The sequence below is a fragment of the Hylobates moloch genome, unplaced genomic scaffold, assembly GCF_009828535.3.
Source record: "Hylobates moloch isolate HMO894 unplaced genomic scaffold, HMol_V3 SCAFFOLD_13, whole genome shotgun sequence".
In the NCBI taxonomy this organism is placed as follows: Eukaryota; Metazoa; Chordata; class Mammalia; order Primates; family Hylobatidae; genus Hylobates; species Hylobates moloch.
In genome coordinates this window covers 1,002,152-1,021,947 of record NW_026652288.1, presented here as the reverse complement: position 1 = coordinate 1,021,947, position 19,796 = coordinate 1,002,152, and the positions used below count along the sequence as shown (strand labels likewise).

The window sequence follows — 19,796 nt, the reverse complement described above, 5'->3', positions numbered from 1 at the left end:
CTGCTGGGAATTCGCAATGTGATTCACCTGTGTGTCCTCAATGTGAACCACTGGCTGATGCAGGAAGAGCGGAGAGACTGTGGGAGGGGCTGCAGTGGACTTGTTTTCCCACGAAGCTTATTTCAGATGGCTTTTAAATACCGTTCTTCTTCCCAATGGACACAGGCACTTTTAGATCTGCCACTGGGCAAGAACTGCTGTTTACAACACTCAGAAAGTTAGTTCTGAAACTGAAATGGCCCATCAAGATATGTTTCAGGTAACAGCTTATCTTTTAGAATATCATCTACAGTTGGCTTAAGTATTTTGAAGCTACATATATTCATCTTAAAACTGTTTTGACTTTTTCTTCACCACAAACAACTGTATCTAAGTGTGCATATTGTAATACCTCTGGGCCTGAGCTTGGACTGTCCATGGACCTTTGAAGTTAAAGGCATAGGAAAAGATGCTGAGGCTGTGTCCTGGATGGGGGACCATTCCCGCAGTGGTAAAAATGCCACCCACACTTTCCTCTGTTTGAGTTTTCTGTGACATTTCATTATTATATACCCTGCACAAAGTAGGTATTCATCTATCTGCGCTTTTTAAAAGATTGTCCTGTTGGAAAAGATTTGGGGTAACCTGAATTTCGAAGAGTCACATAGCCCGTCTTCTGCTGCATCCCACCCAGACTTACACAGTTTCATAGAGAAAAAATGACATAGTAGAGATAGTGTGTAGGATACATGTATAAGGTCAGTTATATTTATTCCGTGTTCATACCCAAACTCCCATATGTACACTATTTTTATTAATACTGAGAAAATTAAGACTATTGACTCTGAGTTTTAAGATTAAAAACAAAAAACCCATCATAATATAATCCAGTTTATGGAAATTCTGCTAAGGTGGTAAAATTACTGCACACTTTGTACAGATTGTCCAGAGGGGTATACAGCAGGACAGCTTTCTACCTGCTCTATGAAAACCCTAGTTCCTGACATGTGCTGTGGAGCTGTGTTTTAAAGGAAGCACCTGATACAAAACTGACCACCTGTTGGGAACCAGTGTGTCAGTGTCCTTCTTGAAATATGGCTCCCAGAACAAAAGTCCACGTTTCCTGTGTGAACTGATTGGTTCCAGGTGCGTCGCGAGGGGCATGGCATTGTCTGCCCATCTTCCTTCACGGTGAGCACTAGGATGACATTGGCGTTTTCAGCAGCTGTGTGCCATGGCTTATCCCAGCCTGTGAGCTGCCCATCCACCCAAGCTGCCCATTCACCCAAGCTGCCCATCCACCCAAGGTACCCATCCACCCAAGCTGCCCATCCACCCATCCATCCAAGCTGCCCATCCACCCAAGCTGCCCATCCACCCAACCTGCCCATCCAACCTGCCCATTCATCCAAGCTGCCCATCCACCCAAGCTACTCATTCATCCAAGCTGCCCTTCCACCCAAGCTGCCCATCCAACCAAAGCTATGGCTGCAGCACTTGTCACAGTGCCTGGCCCCGGGGTTAACGCTCTGCAAATATTTATTGAATGGATCAAAAACACTTTCACCTAAATGCTCCACATGCTTCTCCCAGCAGCTACTGTTTGGGAGACGGGCTCCCCTTGAATCTTTTCTTTTTTTTAAATTCAATGATAGTATTTTCTTCTCTAAAACATCGATTGTGTTAGTTTGTCCCAGGGTTTTAACCTGTTAAGGGCTTTACAAACTGTTAATTCTGTATTTCGGCATATCCCACCTCCCCGTCTCTGACTTAGCCATACTCCTGAGGATGTGCCAGGCCATGTCTTCATTCTTCCACCATAACTTCTCCAGCTTGGTGATAGGGTGTGCTTGCAAGCGCTTCACTGAAATGAGGAACATATGTGTCTAACCCCACATCTATCGGGGCCTTTTTCACAGGTAGAAAGTGCTTTTCCTTAGGGAAATGGTGCTACCTGTGAACGCTTCCTGCTGCTTTTCTAGCGTGTGTGCACGGATTCCATTCATAACTTCAGGAGGCACCCGGTTGCATGGATAAGGACACCCTTAGAGATGGCAGGCACCGGCTCAAATCTGAAAACCCACTTTTCCTGGTTTGCTGAGAACTTCCTCCCAGATTTCTCACCTGACGCCCATAATGAGGTTGTGAGGGGGTGGGGAACAGGGATTGTGACTTTTTCTATTCCATATGTGAGCAAAAGACTCAAACATGGTAAATTCTTCACACGGGTTTAGACTTGCTGTGGTCACCTCAGAAAGGACACAGAGTTCTCCCAACTCCTAAGCCAACAGTCTGCCAAGCCTCGGCTCCTCTGCTTTTGACAGCCGGTGTGCTGACAACTGTATTTAAAAGGCAGGTGGGAAACCTGTGGGGATTGTGGGTGTCGGGGGAGGGGTTATGTACCTTCCACCTGTCTATCTCTTGTCCCAAACAATGAAAGGAGCAAACCAGAACAACGTGGAAATGTGCTCCATCTTATACCTGTTTTGAACAATCCTGTCCTAACTTTTATCTGTCGAATGGACGATAATCAAATGGTCCCTCCACCAGCAAGGGCAGGGCAGGATTCGTGGTTATACATTTATGAGAGGCTGTCAGCAAATCAGAGGAGCTAGTTCCCAAGAACTATGGGCCCGGAGGGGTAAGCTAGCTTTCTGGCTAACTGCCGGGATTCCTCCGGCACTGCCGTGATACGCGGGGAGTCCTGGAGGAAGAAAACAGTCAAGAAACACATGAAAATAGGCTGAGAATGCAAACAACGGGACATGGGCGGTATCAGTGATTGGACGATTGTTACAAGGCATTTGCTGATCGCTGTCTCATATTCAAACACACCGAGTTCAACTTAATACTGAAAGTAAGATTTGGAGAAACTTGCTTATATGCTGAGAATGTTTTATTTTTCTATAATCAAATTTATTTAGTTAGAGCTTTTTTCCTTTGAAAACTAAAATGTTCTTGAAGGTCACTAAAATTCAGACCATAAAATGAGAAAAATAAAGTTCACGTGAGTCATTTAAAAATATGGTTCCTAATGTTCAGAACTACTTGCTGTAAGTCTCATTCTCAATAAAACCAGACCTCATTGTGTAAACTGTCTTCCATCACAAACCACTGCTAGGTTAATTTCTATCTCTCTTTTCCACAGAGCCTATCCTTCTGCAGAATAATCTCTGGGTTTTGCAAATCTAGTTCTGCTCTTGAAAAATCTGTTTGTACCCCATGGCTGGAGACTAACTTTGAGCTGCAATTGTGTCTCACCTGATCTTCTCTAGAAGTTTCTTTGCTTTTCCTCCTGCCAGAGTTTAGTCATTTTTCCTGGCTCAGCGTTGTGAAAACCCCACGTGCTTTGTATGAGCAGAGCCTGCATTCAAGACACACATCCGAGTTAAAGACATACTCGGTGCGTGGTTCTCCATTAGAAAAAAAAAAGACGTGATGTTTGTAATTTCATTTCCTTGCCTTTTGGGATTCTGAGCATTTTCCAGTCCTTCTAAAAGACATAAAGAAAACTTCTGGATGAATATTCGTACAGCAACATCACTAACGAGAATCATCTATTCAGAATACTATCCTGTCAAATGCCCACATATCGGAAATTAAATCAGTTTCAAAAATGTTTTCTGTTTTTGGTGTTCAAATGGGATATGGAATGCACAGACATGGAGCAGAGGAAAATGGATCCATGTTTGTAAGATAATGGCTGCTGTTTTCCAAGGAGGGGCAAAGACATAAATCTGCCCCCCAGGAAGACTCCCCAGGTTGGCGTGGCTGCTGTGGGTTCTGAGGGTCCCCTGCTCAGTGAGGGAGTTGGACCCTGTGGTGTGAGGACTCCTGGGCACGTGGCAGAAGGCCTGGGCTCCTGGCCAGCTCCAGGGCTGCAGACACCTTGTTGGGCCCCTTGACCCTCTGCTTCTGTACCTGGAAATGGGAGCCGAAGGGCCGGAGCCTGCATCCCAGGAGAGGTGGTGAGCTGGTGACTTCTCAGTAGATGTTAGCTATGGAGATCTGCAGGTGACCCCATTACCTTTTGATTAAAACCCAAAGCTAAGGAGATCTTAGAATCAACTGAGTGTCTCAAAAATAAAACAATTTCTGACCCGGGCCCCACCTCGCAAGGGCCTGGTTGAAGGAGATACTGAGGCCACTTGAGGAGTCTCGGTTTTAAAGGGGTGCGATCAGGAAGGGCTGCCGCCCCCATGGGCCAGGTGGTATCAATCATGAAGGACTGTCTCCCCCCCACCCTACCACCGCCCCCATGGGCCAGGTGCCATCAATCATGAAGGACTGTCTCCCCATGGGCCAGGTGCCATCAATCGTGAAGGATTGTCTCTCCCCCATGGGCCAGATGCCATCAATCATTAAGGACTGTCTCCCCCACGGGCCAGATGCCATCATGACGGGCCATCTCCCTGATGCACTGCCAGGAAGAGGGAGGCTGGTGCCTGGCGTGTGGCCTCACTGCCCAGCCTGGGCGTCTTTACAGCCTTGTACGTGGCCACCCACAGGGATCCAGTTGATGTGAAGGGGAAGGCCTGTGGGAATGGGGTCATTTGTCTCATTTTTACAAAAAAATACTTTTACTGTTTTTAAATTTTAAAAAATAGTGCATTTTTTGGAAAGAATTGTATACCCATACAAATATAAAAATAAATTTCATATCAAATCTTCCTGGGAAAATCTTATTTTTTTCATTATTATAAAGGTTTATTTTCTAAAATCATTTTTTTACAAAAACAAAAATCTTCCCAGTTTCTTCCTTCCTTGGTGCAGAAAAACACATTCTATTTTTGGGCGCGTTTAGGCTTTTTGGCAAAAGGGAAGAAAATGAGCATCTGTTCATTTTGCAGATCAAAATATCCACACTGGAAGGGGAACTGGTGAAACGAAAATTTCTACCTTTACCTTTTTCGGATTTTATATATTTTGTACAATTCTAACTCCTATTGCTATTAGTATTAATAGGAAGTTTGAATTAAAGCCAGAGAATGAACACTGAGACAGAAAAATACTGTCTGATGCCCCAAGAACAACATTCACAGGGCAGAATATTATTTTAAATTCACTTGAAATACCCTGCTCCCTGCTGGAGTCTTCCACAGAAGCCATCAAAATGTCCATAGTACATGCAATATTTATTATATAGAGATGTACATCTTCTAAAAAGGATATACTTTCAAACACATAAAACTATTGGTTGTAAATATTTGGTATATTAAAATATTTCCCTCCTCCTAACGTCAGATAGACAAGGGGCGGGTGCAATGTGGGGAGCTATGGATTTTTGCTGAGATCTTCATCACCTCATGAAATGGAACATGGAACCTTTAGCATCTGCACTTTTTTTTTTTTTTTTTTTTTTTTTTTGAGACAGTCTTGCTCTGTTGCCCAGGCTGGAGTGCAGTGGCGCAATCTCGGCTCAGTGCAATCTCCACCCTCCAGGTACAAGCAATTCTTCTGCTTCAGCCTCCTGAGTAGCCGGGATTACAGGTGTCCGCCACCATGCCCAGTTAATTTTTATATTCTTAGTACAGACAGCGTTTTGCCATGTTGGCCAGGCTGGTCTTGAAGCCCTGACCTCAAGTGATCCACCCGCTTCAACTTCCCAAAGTGCTAGGATTACATGCATGAGCCACCAGGCCTGGCCCACATTTTCTTTTCAACAGAACTGCAGGAGCAGGCCTCTGTTTCTTACTTTCCTATACTTTATAGATTGATGGTTTTATGTTCATTCTTTATTTGAAGGTTTGTCAAGCAAGTGCCTAATCCTTATTTTTCTATCTAGAGTCTGTATCTCTAAAAAAAAAAAAAATTCAAGCAACTCCAGTCAATTGCCATTAATAACAAAAATGTAAAGTATCCCTACTTAGAAGTCATAAACAATATGAGAAACAAGGAAACTAAACTGCATGCTAATATTTGATGAATTAGGAAAATAATTAAAATTCACATTTATATATGTTATTCAATGTATGATAAATTTATAAGCATGAAGATTGATATGTAATACGATTATAATATGAAGTAATTAAAGTTGATTTCCTTGCCTCACATATTTTGACCAATCCCTGTTTCTCAAATAATCCCGTCACTCTGATCCCCACTGGAGGAAAAAGGAAATGACAGCCCACTGCAAGCGGGACCCTTTCCTTCCTGAGGAGAAACGTGGCACTTGCTCAGAATTTTCGATGACATATTTTATAAAAATAAATCTGGGTTTTGCCAACGTGGGAAGTGGCGAGTGCAATGCCCACATGGTTCTCATGCTGCTGGGATGCGGGCTAGGGGCGTGAACTGCGTCAGGTGGACTGGAGTCTGAGCCACAGACTTGTGTGGGGGACGCTGGGGCTCTTCGTTGTGGGGAGACTCGTGGGAAGAGGGGACCAGGCATCCCCTATGTCATATTTAACAAGGAGGACCCGTCTTTGGAAACTAGTGACATGTTTTATTGGTATCACAACTATAGGCTCATTATAAAACAACACAAAGTTACAATATTGTGCAGGAAAGAATCATTTCTTACGAAAATAATTTAATTTTTCAGCACTCAACAGAAACAACCTTTAGCTGCTGTCATGTATTTTCTGGCAAGACTCTGACTGTCCATGAAGCCAGGGTCCACGGAGGCCACCTTGGCTGCTATGAAGGAGTGGATGCAGTGTAGGACAGCCGTCAGGTCCTGGAACTCGAGTTCCTGGAGGAGAAAATCAGATCAAGTGTTTATTATAATTGTTGGAAGAACACGTTACAGAAATATTTAACAAAGTTTGGACCTTGTGAACGCCAAGAAAGTCCCTCCAAAAAAGTAATAATACACAGGAAATACGTATGGTTTAAAGTAAAAGGCAGAGTAACATGATCCAAATTGGTTCTAAACATGAATATACCGGGTATTTTTTATTACAATGCTGAGAATATAACTTACTTGTTTTCTTGCACCGAACGGGGGCTAATACTCACTTCCTTTATTTTGCATCTTTAGTGATGGGTCTTGATTTCAGACCCGGTAATCCGGGCCAGGACTCAGTCTTCCCCACCTGCCCAGCACCTGTGGTGATTTTGTGATGTGGATCCCGTCGCAGCAGACCCCTGTGCTGTGTGAGTTGGCAGAACTAGCCGTTGTGTCTCAGGCCTCCGCGCCTTCTGTATGGGTGCGTGTGGGCTTCATGCCAAGGCCGCGCTTGGGAAGAACGGCGCCTGCAGTGTGGGGGCACGTGGGCTTCATGCCAAGGCCACGCTTGGGAGGAACAGCGCCTGCTGTGTGGCGCAGAGTAGGCGGTGTGCACAGCACGGCGGGGAGCGAGGAGGGGCCTTGTTCACCCACCCTGTCCCCATGGCTACAGGAGACAGGAAAGGGTGCCCCAGGGAGAGTTTCCTAGAGAGATGGTTACGCCCCTACCTCCCCCCAATAAAAAAACTGAAACAAACTCCTGGATCCTTACCTCCGCATATTACAGACACTACATGTCCTGTAAAAGCAAAAATGACCCACAAAAGATTCATCTTCTCTCCACAAACTGCTCCACATAAAGTCCCCGTGTTAAATCAACAGAAAAGTCCACAGTGAACCCCAAAGCTGACACAGAAGTTAAAGAAACTGTTTTTAGAAGTTATTCAGTTACTGGGGAAAAATCATCTTCCTGTTTTTGATGGTAAAATACGAATCTTGCCGTCCTGCCACCCCCATTCTATTGGTAGAAAAGAAGGTCTAAGTGCATTCTTCTAATGTCTGTCTTCTTTGTTCGCATAACAAAATTCAATAAAATGAAGAAAACAAAATTTCTTTTAAGGTGACTGTTAATTGACATCCTATTTGCTAAATCTCGCCAAAATTCTAGCATATTCTAAACTGCTGAGATGACACCAGAAACAAAGATAAATCACTTTCAAGAAGAACAGCAACGCTAAGGCCTGTCAGTTCCACAGACATGCTCCTTTAAGCTCTCAAAAGGCAGGATCTTGGTATTTTCATTCCATCGCAGAATTAGGGGGTGGAGAATGGGGCCCCAGGCAGGACTGGAGGTCACACATCACCGGGTAAAGCCCTCCCTCCCCAATAACATCCATCTCCGCTTTTCGGAGCCGCTTTTCTTTATAACTCAATGACGTGACATCTCAAAAATGACTTCAAACTTCCCTGACAGCATGAAGTCCCCTTGGCCTCTTCCTGGTCCTCTCTGCAGGCCTTTCTTTTAGAAACTGCTCCCCTCTTGAAGTAGGTATAGGACCCAGGTGGACCAGCCAGAGCCCAGTGGCAGCTTGGTACAGATGACAGGGAGAGGGAGGCCAAGATGCCTACTTTGGTGTGACCAGCTGCGAGAAGTGAATACCTGAAGCTTGTTCCAATACCACTAACGCCAAGAGCAGAACCAGCGAGCCAGCTTGCCGGAAGAGGAATTCAACACAGAGGAACACCCCACGCGGGGACACACAAAGAACACTGGGGGACGTTGGGTACCAACATGCTGGGAGCCGCCCCCAACCTCCTGGTGACTGCAACCAAAGGCTTCACCTTTCCTTTATTCCAATTTGAATTAAGTTCCTTCCTTTGCATGTGAATGACTCAACATTGACAGCTACAACACTAATTATTTTGATCATTTCAAATTGTGATGAGCAAAATGTTCAAGATGTTGAGGTGTATTCTCCTGTCAAAGCTTCATAGTCTTTAGGTAGTTTCATAAAGCGTCATTACACTTGGTAACCAGCATCCCTCACTGTGGTCGTGGGTGGAACCCAGGGCCTGCCCAGCCCTTGTGTTAAACTTTAATTCAAGCTGGATTCACCAGTCATACCCAAAGCGTGAGACTGTACTCAAAATCTTTTATTCATTTTGACTTATCCCTGTTAGAGGAAAAAAACCAAGTAGCTTTCTAGAAGAAACACAAGGTTCTTGCTTGTCGTAATTCAATGTATGTATGTATGTGTTTCCAAACAGTAATTACTGAGCTTTTGAAGGGACTTTCGGAGAAAAACAGCCATAATGACCATATCATTCATGCTTCAGGGTTTTGGGTTTATTTTTTCGAGACAGAATCTCGCTCTGTCGCCCAGGCTGGAGTGCAGTGGCACAATCTCGGCTCACTGCAAGCTCCGCCTCCCGGGTTCACGCCATTCTCCTGCCTCAGCCTCCTGAGTAGCTGGGACTACAGGTGCCTGCCACCATGCCCGGCTAATTTTGTTTTGTATTTTTAGTAGAGACAGGGTTTCACGTGTTAGCCAGGATGGTCTTGATCTCCTGATCTCGTGATCCACCCATACCGGCCTCCCAAAGTGCTGGGATTACAGGTGTGAGCCACCGCGCCCAGCCAGGGTTTTGGTTTTATACATAGAAATTGAAAATTGCTTTACAACCTCCCAAGATGTATCCAATAATAGCACAATGCACAGAAATAAGAAGCCAAACAGCTACCATTAATAATGCACACATTCAAAAACAACATCAATAATTTTTGGTATCGTAAGTTGAAGTTACACTGCATAATCTTTGAAAGTACTAGCAATGGCTGGGCATGGTGGATCACGCCTGTAATCCCAGCACTTTGGGAGGCTGAGGTGGATGGATCACCTGAGGTCAGGAGTTTGACACCAGCCTGGCCAACATGATGAAACGCCGTCCCTACCAAAAAACAAACAAACAAAAAAATTAGCCGGGCATGGTGGCAGGTGCCTGTAATCACAGCTACTTGGGAGGCTGAGGCACAAGAATCACTTGAACCCAGGAGGCAGAGGTTGCAGTGAGCCGAGATTGTGCCATTGCACTCCAGCCTGGGCAACAAGAGTGAAACTGTCTCAAAAAAAAAAAAAAAAAAAAAAAGAAAAAGAAAAAAAATTACTAGCTAGCAGTGAAATCGGTCACACCACTAAATTCCACACTAAAACTCAATAAGTAGTATTGAAAGTCAGGAATGAAATTGAAGCTTATGAAACAATACTCAGTCCATTATGTCATGATCCAGATGCTGAATAAACAGGCATCCTGTGGGCATTTCACTGAACATCTTCAATTCAGCCAAAAGCTGAGTCATGATATCTCTGGTCTGGTTAATTTTCTAAACAAGTATTACCAGCAAGACTATCTTGAATTATAAATTTGTAACTAGAGCTGATCAAAGTCACATTTTGACATTTTGAACAAAATACTTGTGTTGAGTTCTAAGCTGGGGACGCCCTGTATGGATCCCTCCCTGCACTCCTCACCCGTGTTCACGTGTCAGGTGTCAGTCATGGGCTGATGTGTTTCCACTTGCAGAGGAAGGGGCACCTGCTGGCTCTACGTGCAGGAAACAGTGTGGAATGAACAGTCCGATACGTTGGGTTAGGGAGTGTCAGCCTAATACAATGGCAGAGAGAGGCTCTCCCAAAGTTTATTTGGGACTACGTAGGCAATTGCAAGCTGGGACATATGTGCTATAAGAGATTTTAGGGATATCCAGAGAGGCTGGGATTCAGGGAAGCTTAAAGGCAAAGTGAGGAGGTTACAGAAGTTGTTTTGAAACGTTATCCTTGGCTACAAGGATCAATAGCAAGGGGAGCTTGCGTCCTCATAGAAGACTTGTCTTTGCACAAGGTTGCAGTGGTCTTTGTGCAGGTTGTGGTGTTGCTAGGGTCTTTTGTGGTACTTCTTGTTATCAGGAAAATATTCATGGTTCCTCTTTCATGGGGGGGTCCATTTTGTGAGGGTTTCACAGGAGTCATTCCATCTCAGAATCCGTGACTTTCATGGAAGTTCTACTGAAATGCTCAGCGTCGGTGACTCTCATGGAAGTTCTACTGAAATGCTCAGCATTGGTGACCTTCATGGAAGTTCTACTGAAATGCTCAATGTTGGTGACCTTCATGGAAGTGCTACTGAAATGCTCAGCGTCGGTGACCTTCATGGAAGTGCTACTGAAATGCTCAGCATTGGTGACTTTCATGGAAGTTCTACTGAAATGCTCAGTGTTGGTGACCTTCATGGAAGTGCTACTGAAATGCTCAGTGTCAGTGACTTTCACAGAAGTTCTACTGAAATGCTCAGCGTTGGTGACTTTCATGGAAGTTCTACTGAAATGTGATGGTATCAACACAGCAGCATTTCCCAAAATGTGTTTGATAGTAATAAGTTATATTTTTTAAACACTTTTTGTATGCATAGATTTGGAGAAAAGTAGGTTGAAGAAAGCGGGATACTTTTGCTACTGTGGAACTTCTCAGCCACCTCACTGTGTTAATTGCACCATCTCCAAGAGTGATTTGCCATGCTTTGGTTTTCAAAATTCTGTGAACTTTTTTTTTAACTGGGGCAACTTGATGACCATTTATTAAATTCTATGAGAATTTCGTGCTGCACACTCAATGGGACAAATCATTATAATGTAAATTTTCTTATTGTTGGTGGAGAATGATGCAATCATAATGTCACAGGCTGTTACAAATAAAAGATGTTTACACATTTATTTAAAGTTTCACTTTGGCCCCCACAGATAGGACAATAGAATCTGAATCCAATGGCTGAGGCACAGAAGGCAAAGCTAGAAAAAGCACTGAGGCTTGGACCAAGGCCCCAAGGACCCAGTTTACTGCTCAGGGCTGTATCTGAGCTGACTGAGTTGATGGACGCTAGTGGAATGGAAGAGACAGCGCTGGGGACTGCATCAGCTTTGAATATTCCATAAGGTCAGAGCCTGTGGGTGGGATCTCCAAAAGAACTCTCTTAAGTAAGACAGAAAACCACTGGGACACGCAGGTGACTGGAACTGGAAAACCACTGGGACACGCAGGTGATTGGAACTGTTATGCAGAATCTGGCTCCAATGGCAGGCCAAGCAGACACTGCTCTCTTATTTAGAGACTCCATCTCTACAAATATTGAAAGAAAAATCACTCATCCCTTTCCTGAGTGAAGGGTTTGCTCATCTGTGTATGATGCTTGATGTGGGGGGGTGAAATCAGACACCGTACGTTTGCTGCTTCTGTCTGAGTGAGAAGGAAAGAAAATCCCCCAGGGACAGACTTTTTCTTTTTCTTTTTTTTTTAAGAAAAGGAAATTAAAAACACTAGAGTAGCTTCTTTTAGTCACACAAATATAAGGGAGATAGAAAAGGCAAGGAGCTTCCCCTCACTTGTTGCAGCAGGTGCCAGTGCATAAAGAGCCCAATAACCTTCTGGAAATAAAAATATCTTGATCCTTTTGAACCTCCACCCCATACCTTCCTTCTAAGCTGTGCTGCTGGAAGGAACACACCCCAGAGGGAGCTCTCCTGAACAGGCTGGGCCGGTGATCCAGGCTTCATACAAGATCCTCCACCCTGAGGGCAGAGAGGGAGGCATGCTGCCAAAGCTGCTGTGGCTGGAGCTTTCTGGCACAGGTGAGCTCAGAGCACAAGGGCAAAGCCTCCAGATGCTGGGAAAGCCAAGAAAACAGACTGTCCCCCAGAGGCTGCAGGAGAAAGCAGCCAACACCTTGATTTTAGCCCTAAGAGACAAGTTCTTAGAGAACTGTAAGACGATAAATGTGTGTCTCTAGTCTACTATATTTGTGTTAATTTGTTAAGCATCGATAGAAAATGAATACAGATAACTTCTTTCAATAATTTAATGTACTTTTTTTTCTATGGGAAAAATGGGATAGAATGTGTTCTGTGCCCATAAATGTAAAGAAATGAAGATAAATAGCCATTTTTGGTTGAATAAATTGAGCTTTAGTTTCTTTGTTTGCTTGTTTTTGGTAATATTGTTAAATGGAAAGAAGATATGGACAAAGTAAAATGCTTCTCAATGTTACTATAGAAAGGCAGCATTCTAATGAAAGAGAAAAAACATGCAAAGAAATAAAATAAAGATTAGTTTATGGAAGCACATAACCAAAAATGACTATGGGTTTATTGGTGGACTAGAACCTAAATAGAAGTTCACAATTTAAGGATATTGATGTTGTGTAAAAGCAGTCATCTTTCCCAGCATGTAAAAAGCCATCATATGTGCTGATAAATAATATTATTTTTGAGTCTCAGCTTCTCTATCCACAGAAATTAGAGTGGTGAAATAGACAACAACAAAAACATTGAGACCCAACTATATGTTGTGTACAAGAGACTCACTTTAGATTTCGAGACACACATAGGCCAAAAGTGAAGAGATGGAATAAAATATCCCAGGCAAACAAAAGGGCAGGGTGGCTGTACTTAGACAAAATAGACTTTAAGTTAGAAATTGTTACAAGAGACAAAGAAAAATATTTTATAATGAAAACAGAATCAATCCACCAGGAAGATAGAACAACTGTAAATAAATATGCACCCAACATCAGAACACCTAAATAAAGGTTGAGCATCCGTAATCAAAAAATCTGAAATCTGAAATGCTTCAAGATCTAAATCTTTTTGAGCACTGATATGATACCTCAAGTAGGAAACTCCACACCTGACACCTTTGCTTTCTGATAGTTCAGTGAACACAAACTATGTTTCATATACAAAATTTTAAAAATACTATATATAATTATCTTCAGGCAATGTGTATTTGGTATATATGAAACAAATATATTTTGTGTTTAGATTTGGGTCCCATCTCCAAGATATGTCATTATGGATACACAAATATTCAAAAATCCAAAAAAATTTTGAAAATGAAATACTTCTGTTCCAAAGCATTTGGGATAAGGGATATTCAACCTGTGTATGAAACAAACATTGACAAAACTGAAGGTAGAAGTAGACAACAACACAACAATAGGAGCAGAGTTCAGTATCACCCTTTTAATAAGGATTAGGTCAACCAGATAGAAGAACAATGAGAAAACAAGTTTGAACAACACTATAGACTGAACAGGTATACAGAACATTCCATCTAACAGCAGTAGAAAACACAAGCTTCTCAAATGTGTACAGGAGCATCCTCCAGGATAGGCCATAGATTTCAAGTCACATATTAACAAATATAAGAAGACTGACATCACACCTAGTATCTTTTTCAACTACAAAAGCATATAGCTAGAAATCAATAACAGAAGGAAAATTTGAAAAATCACAAAAATGTGGAAATTAAACAACACACTCTTGGGGAACCAATGGATCAAAGAAGAAATCAAGAGGATACTAGAAAATATCTTGGGACAAACCAAAACAAAAATATAGCATAAATAAATTTGTGGGATGCAGCAAAAACAGTTCCAAGAGGGAAGTTTATGGTGGTAAACACCTATGTTGAAAAAGATTTCAGATAAACCAAATAACTTAATGCCTTAAGAAAGTAGATAGGAAGATCAAACTAAGGTCAAAGTTAGTACAAAAAACATAAAGATTGGAGCAGAACTAAATGAAAGAGAGAACATAAAAACAATAGCAAGACTCAATAAAACTAAGAGTTGGTTTTTGAAAAGATCAACAATATTTAACTAGACTAGTGTTATGAACTGAATGTTTTGTTCACCCAAAGTTCATATGCTGATGTCCTAAACTACAATAAAATCATACTTGGAGTAAGACCTTTGGAAGATAATCAGATTTAGATGAGGGCATGAGGATGGGGTCCGCTATTGTAATTAGAGTCTTTGTAAGCAGAGGAAAGGAGACCTGAGTGCTCACTCTCTCTGCATGTGAGGACACAGAAAAAAAGTGAACATCTGCAATAGAGAAAGAAATCCATCCTCAGGAACTGAATCTACCAGCACCTTGATCTTTGACTTTATAGTGTCCAAAAGTATAAGAAATAAATGTCTGTTGTTTACACTATGGTATTTTATTTAAAATAGAAGTTCAAGCTCACTAATATAACTAAGAAAAAATAGAGAAAACTCAAAGTCAGAAATGAGAGAAGACATAAATGATACCACAGAAGAAAAAAACAATTATGAGACTACTGTGAACAATTATATACCAACAAATTAGATAACCTAGAAAAAAATGGATAAATTCCTAGAAACATACAACCTACCAGTCGATCATGAAGAAACTGACAATCTAAGCATACCACTAACTAGGAAGGAGAGTGAATCCGTAATCAAAAACATTCCAACAAAAGAAAAATGCGGAAGAGATGGCTCCACTGGGGAATTCTACCAAACATTAAAGAAAAATTAACACCAATCTTTGTCAAATTCTTTCAAAAACTGAAGAGGACAGAACACTTCCAAACTCATTATGTAAGGCCAAATTACCCTTATAATAAAGCAATCAAAGGCACTACTAGTCAACTGAATTCTATAGCACATTAAAAGGATCATATACTACAAATATGTGGAATTTATCCCTGGGACATAGGGATAAAAATCACATGATTTTAAGACTCATGAAAAGCATTCAACAAAACTCAACAGTCTTTCATTATAAAAATAATAAAAAGTAGGAATAGAAGAAAATTGCCTGAATGTAACAAAGGCCCTACGTCAAAAGTCCATGACTAACATCATACTCTATGGTGAGAGGCTGAAATCTTTTTCTCTAAGATTATACCCACTTTTGCCCCTTCTGTTCAACACAGTGCTAGACATCCTAGCCAGAGGAATTGGTTAAGAAAAGAAATAAAGGACATTCAAATTGGAAAACGAAGACATAAAACTATCTCTGTAGAAACGTAATCTTATACGTAGATAACCCTAAAGATTCCACTAAAAAGTTAGAATAAACAAAATTCAGCAAAATTTCAGAAGACAAAATTGATACACACAAAAAAGGTGCATTTGTATGCACTAACAACAGACGATCCAAAATAGACATTAAGAAAAAAAAACCCACTTGCAATAGCATCAAAACAAGTAAAATACTTAAGAATAAACTGAACCAAGGAGGCAAAAAGACTTGTACACCAAAACTATAATGCACTGTTGCAAGAAATTAAAGACACAAGTAAATAAAAAAAAACCACGTTAATGAATTGTAAGTCTTAATATTGTTAAAATATGTATACTACTCAAAGTGATCTATAGATTCAATGCAATATCCATCAAAATCTCAAAGGCATTTTTACAGACAGAGGAAAAATCCTAAAATTTATCTGAAACCACAAAAAATCCTGAATAGCCAGGGCAATGTTGAGAAAGAACAAAGTTGGAGGCAACTCACTTCCTTACTCTAGAACATATTACAAAGCCACAGTAATCAATGGTATGGTACTAAAGACAGACATATAAACCAATGGAACAGAATAGAGAGCCCAGAAATATACTTATACCTACATTGTCAGGTGATCTTCCACAAAGGGCTAATGCCACACAGTGGGGAAAGGTCAGTCTCTTCAACAAATAGTGCTGTGAAAACTGGATATTCATAAGCAAATGAATAAAACTGGACCTTTATCTTACACCATACAGAAAAATCAACTCAAAATTGATTAACAACTTAAACATAAGACCTGAAACTATAAAATTTCTAGAAGAAAACAGTGGGAAAGATTCATCACATTGATCTTGGCACTGATTTTCATGGATATGACACCATAACCACAGGCAATAAAAGCAAAAGTAGACATTTGGGACCACGTCAACTGAAACCTTCTGCACAACAGAAGAAACAATCAGAAGAGTGAAAATGCAACCTATGGTATAGGAGAAAATACTTACAAACCGTATCTAATCAGGGGTTAATGTCCAAAATGTATAAATAACTCCTGCAACTCAATAGTAAAAAACAACCAACCTGATTTTCAAAATACGCAAGGGACTTGAATAGACATTTCTCTAAAAATGACACTCAAGTGGCCAGCAAACATGAAAAAGCATTCACATCACCAATCATTAGTGAAATGCAAATCAAAACCACACTGAGACACTACCTCACATCCATCAGGAAGACTGCCGCAAAAACACACATCCACATAGAAAATACCGTGTTGACAACGACGTGGAGAAGCTGCAACCCTTGGACATTGTGGGTGGAGAGGTAAATTGGTGCAGCTACTATGAATAGTATAGGGGTTTCTCAAAAAAATTAAAATGGAACCACGAGATGACTCAGCAATCCCATGTCTAGGAATGCATCCAAGGAAAATGGAATCAGTATCTCCAAGAGAGACCTGCACTCCCCTGTTCATTACAGCACTACTCGCAATAGCCAGGATAGGGAAAGAGCCTAAACGTCAGTCAATAGCAAGAATGGATAAAGAAGTATGGTGTATGCAGGTACGTTATTCAACCTTAAAAAAGGATACCCTGTTATTGTTGACAGCAACATGGATGAAGCTGGAAGACATGGTGATAAGTGAAATAAGCCAGTCACAGCAGAACAAACACTGCATTATCTCCCTTATATACGGAATCTAACAGGGTCAATCTCTCAGAAGGGAGAGTAGCATGGGGCTGCCAGGGGCAGGAGCTGGGGACACGGGAATTGCCGTTCCACGGGTGCAGTTTCAGTCATGTGAGATAAAGGGGTGCAGGGATCAGCTGCACAGCAACGGGGATGTAGTTAACACGGCTGAACTCTTTACCTAAATACTTAAGAGAGTAAATCTCATGTCATGTGCTTGTTACCACACATAAACAAATATGAAAACCAGAAAGATTACGTGATTTCCCAGGTCACACAGTGAAAGGTATAAATGGCACTAACGTTGAGACATGAAGAATAAGAACCACCGTGTGAAATGTGTTGTAGGGCTTGGCCAGGGGCCTGTTCATGTTATTTTACTTAGTCTTGTAACAACACTTCAAGCTGACAATACATTCCCTGTTTTACACATGAAGAAATCGAGGCCACAGAAGCCTGAAGTGAAGCCGATGTTGTGTGACACAGGAAGAACTTCCGCCCGGCTCTTAGACCCCATTGCCTGTGAAACGTCTACCCAGAGATATTTACCAACCTTGAAAAAATAAGATTTTAATCTACTGTAAAGTCCCAAAGTATTCTCTTCTCACACGTCACTCCAGCCCATTGCGTTCGCAATGTGCGACACCCTTCAGGTGGAAACGATACCCACTTTACAGATGAGAAAGCGGAGGCTCAGGGAACTCAGGCAGCCACTCTGCCACGGAACACCCAGTCCCTGAGCTCCAGTCCGGGGTCTTCCACTTCCCCCGTGGAAACATATCCACTTCACAGATGAGAACGCAGAGGCTCAGGGAACTCAGGCAGCCTCTCTGCCACGGAACACCCAGTCCCTGCGCTCCAGTCCGGGGTCTTCCACTTCCCCCACACCTAACTCCTACAGCCCTGTCATTTTCCTCTGCAATAGATCTGTCCTAATGCCTTAGATTTTTGTAAAGTCTTTTAATATTTAATGGTGGCTGAAACAATGATTTTAAATATGACCCACATCTTGGCACAGTTTTCAACAGTTGAGTGCTTTAACACCCTGAATTTTTCCCTAATTAGGTAAAACTTTAAGGATGCCATGAGGCTCTAACCTGTGCTTGTCAAAATGTGAATGGTGAGGTCACCCATCACCGGAGAAAACATTTTTTTTCCCACTCTTTACGCGCAGGCATGCCCCATCTATCACCAGAGTGACACTTTCAATCAACATATAAATGCTAATATTACCCAATGTCCTCAATCAATCTCCTCCAGTGGAAATCACACCTCCTTATGGCACGGTCCATTTTTCCATCTCAGTGCACAAACTGCTGGACATTTGTCACAAAGTGTCAGTGAGATGACTGGCCCCTCCAATGAGCAGCCATCCTGGGTTCTTAGTTTTCCCAATCATTACCTAATGGCCCTATGGGAAAGGGGGCAAAGGTGAAGTCAATCAGCATTGAAGAAAACCGTTTCCAGTGGGCCACAGCAATCCGAACACAGGCTGCCTTTCACGGCAGGCCACTCCTTTGCCACTGACGGCCCCATGAATTCAACGAGGTGGCTGTGGGGACTTGGCCCTCAAAGCAAGACTTGAAAAAGATGGTCGTTCAATGCATGAATGAATACCTGGAATAAGTGAGGATGCTTTGTAGTTTGCCTTAGAACAAGCCCAAGAAGTATAGGATGAAATGCAACAATCACGAGGAACAGCCACACCCCGGAACTCAATTCCACACTTGCAGTGCTGCAGACAGCCCAAGCCAGGGCCCCAGGCACTTCCTTATGTTTATACGATGAGGCTGGAGCCCTCACATATGAGCACACCCTGAAGCTCAGGTCGTGCTCCTTCCGCCCACTGATTCTGTGGGCGGGAGGTGGTGTGCAGGTGACCTGGCTGTCCTGGGGATGGAGCGGACCTGATATGCAGCCTTTGCTCACTGCTGAGGTGTATGTGCTCCCACCACAGCCAGTTTCAAGTTCCCAGTGGTTTTGTATAATGGCTGGAAATTTTTCTGAAAATACACCATGTGGGTTTCTGGGTGGGTGTGAGCTAGACGCAGCATAGGAGCACACTGGGCAACTGTGCAGCTCGGAGGTGATGTGTTTGTGAGGCAGGACCCCACTGAGCCCCCAGAACTGCTGTGGTGACTGAATGAGGTGGCTGATGAGAAGGGTAAGGTTTCCAGTACATCAACACCCAACAGACATTGCTATTTTCACCAAACCATCTTTGTCAAATTAATAAGGCATCCTTAGCCTCAAAGCTAAGGTAAAATAAAATGTAGGTGATACAGTCCTCGTTTTTCAAATGAGAAAACAGAGATTTAAATAACCTGTGCAAGGTGACAAGGCCACTGTGTTGCAAGACTGGCACTTGAAGTAGAATCTGATCCTTAGCCTAATGGGACCAGCTGTTTCGCTCACGGAAGATTTCAGAACCTTGACACTATGAGGTCACCATATTACAAAACGCCCAAGAATAAACTCATAAGCTTTATGGGGAGTGGTCCTGCAGACACGGCATTTCCTGGGAGGCTGTTGGACAGGCAGAATCTCAGGCTCCACCCTGACCCACTGAGTTTACACTCGCAGGGTTGCTGA

General features: G+C 42.4%; 1 protein-coding gene across 5 annotated transcripts in view; it reads right to left on the bottom strand.

The window, feature by feature from the left end:
• Positions 1–6,357: 6,357 nt before the first annotated feature.
• Positions 6,358–19,796, bottom strand: part of SNTG2 (syntrophin gamma 2) — a 383,441-nt gene continuing 370,002 nt past the window's right edge. For all 5 annotated transcript variants that reach the window (XM_032172122.2, XM_032172124.2, XM_058426468.1 and 2 more), the window contains one exon: positions 6,358–6,673. In XM_032172122.2, the coding sequence (XP_032028013.1) occupies positions 6,527–6,673 (147 nt within the window). In that variant the 3' untranslated portion in view covers positions 6,358–6,526. The remainder of the gene's footprint in view (positions 6,674–19,796) is intronic.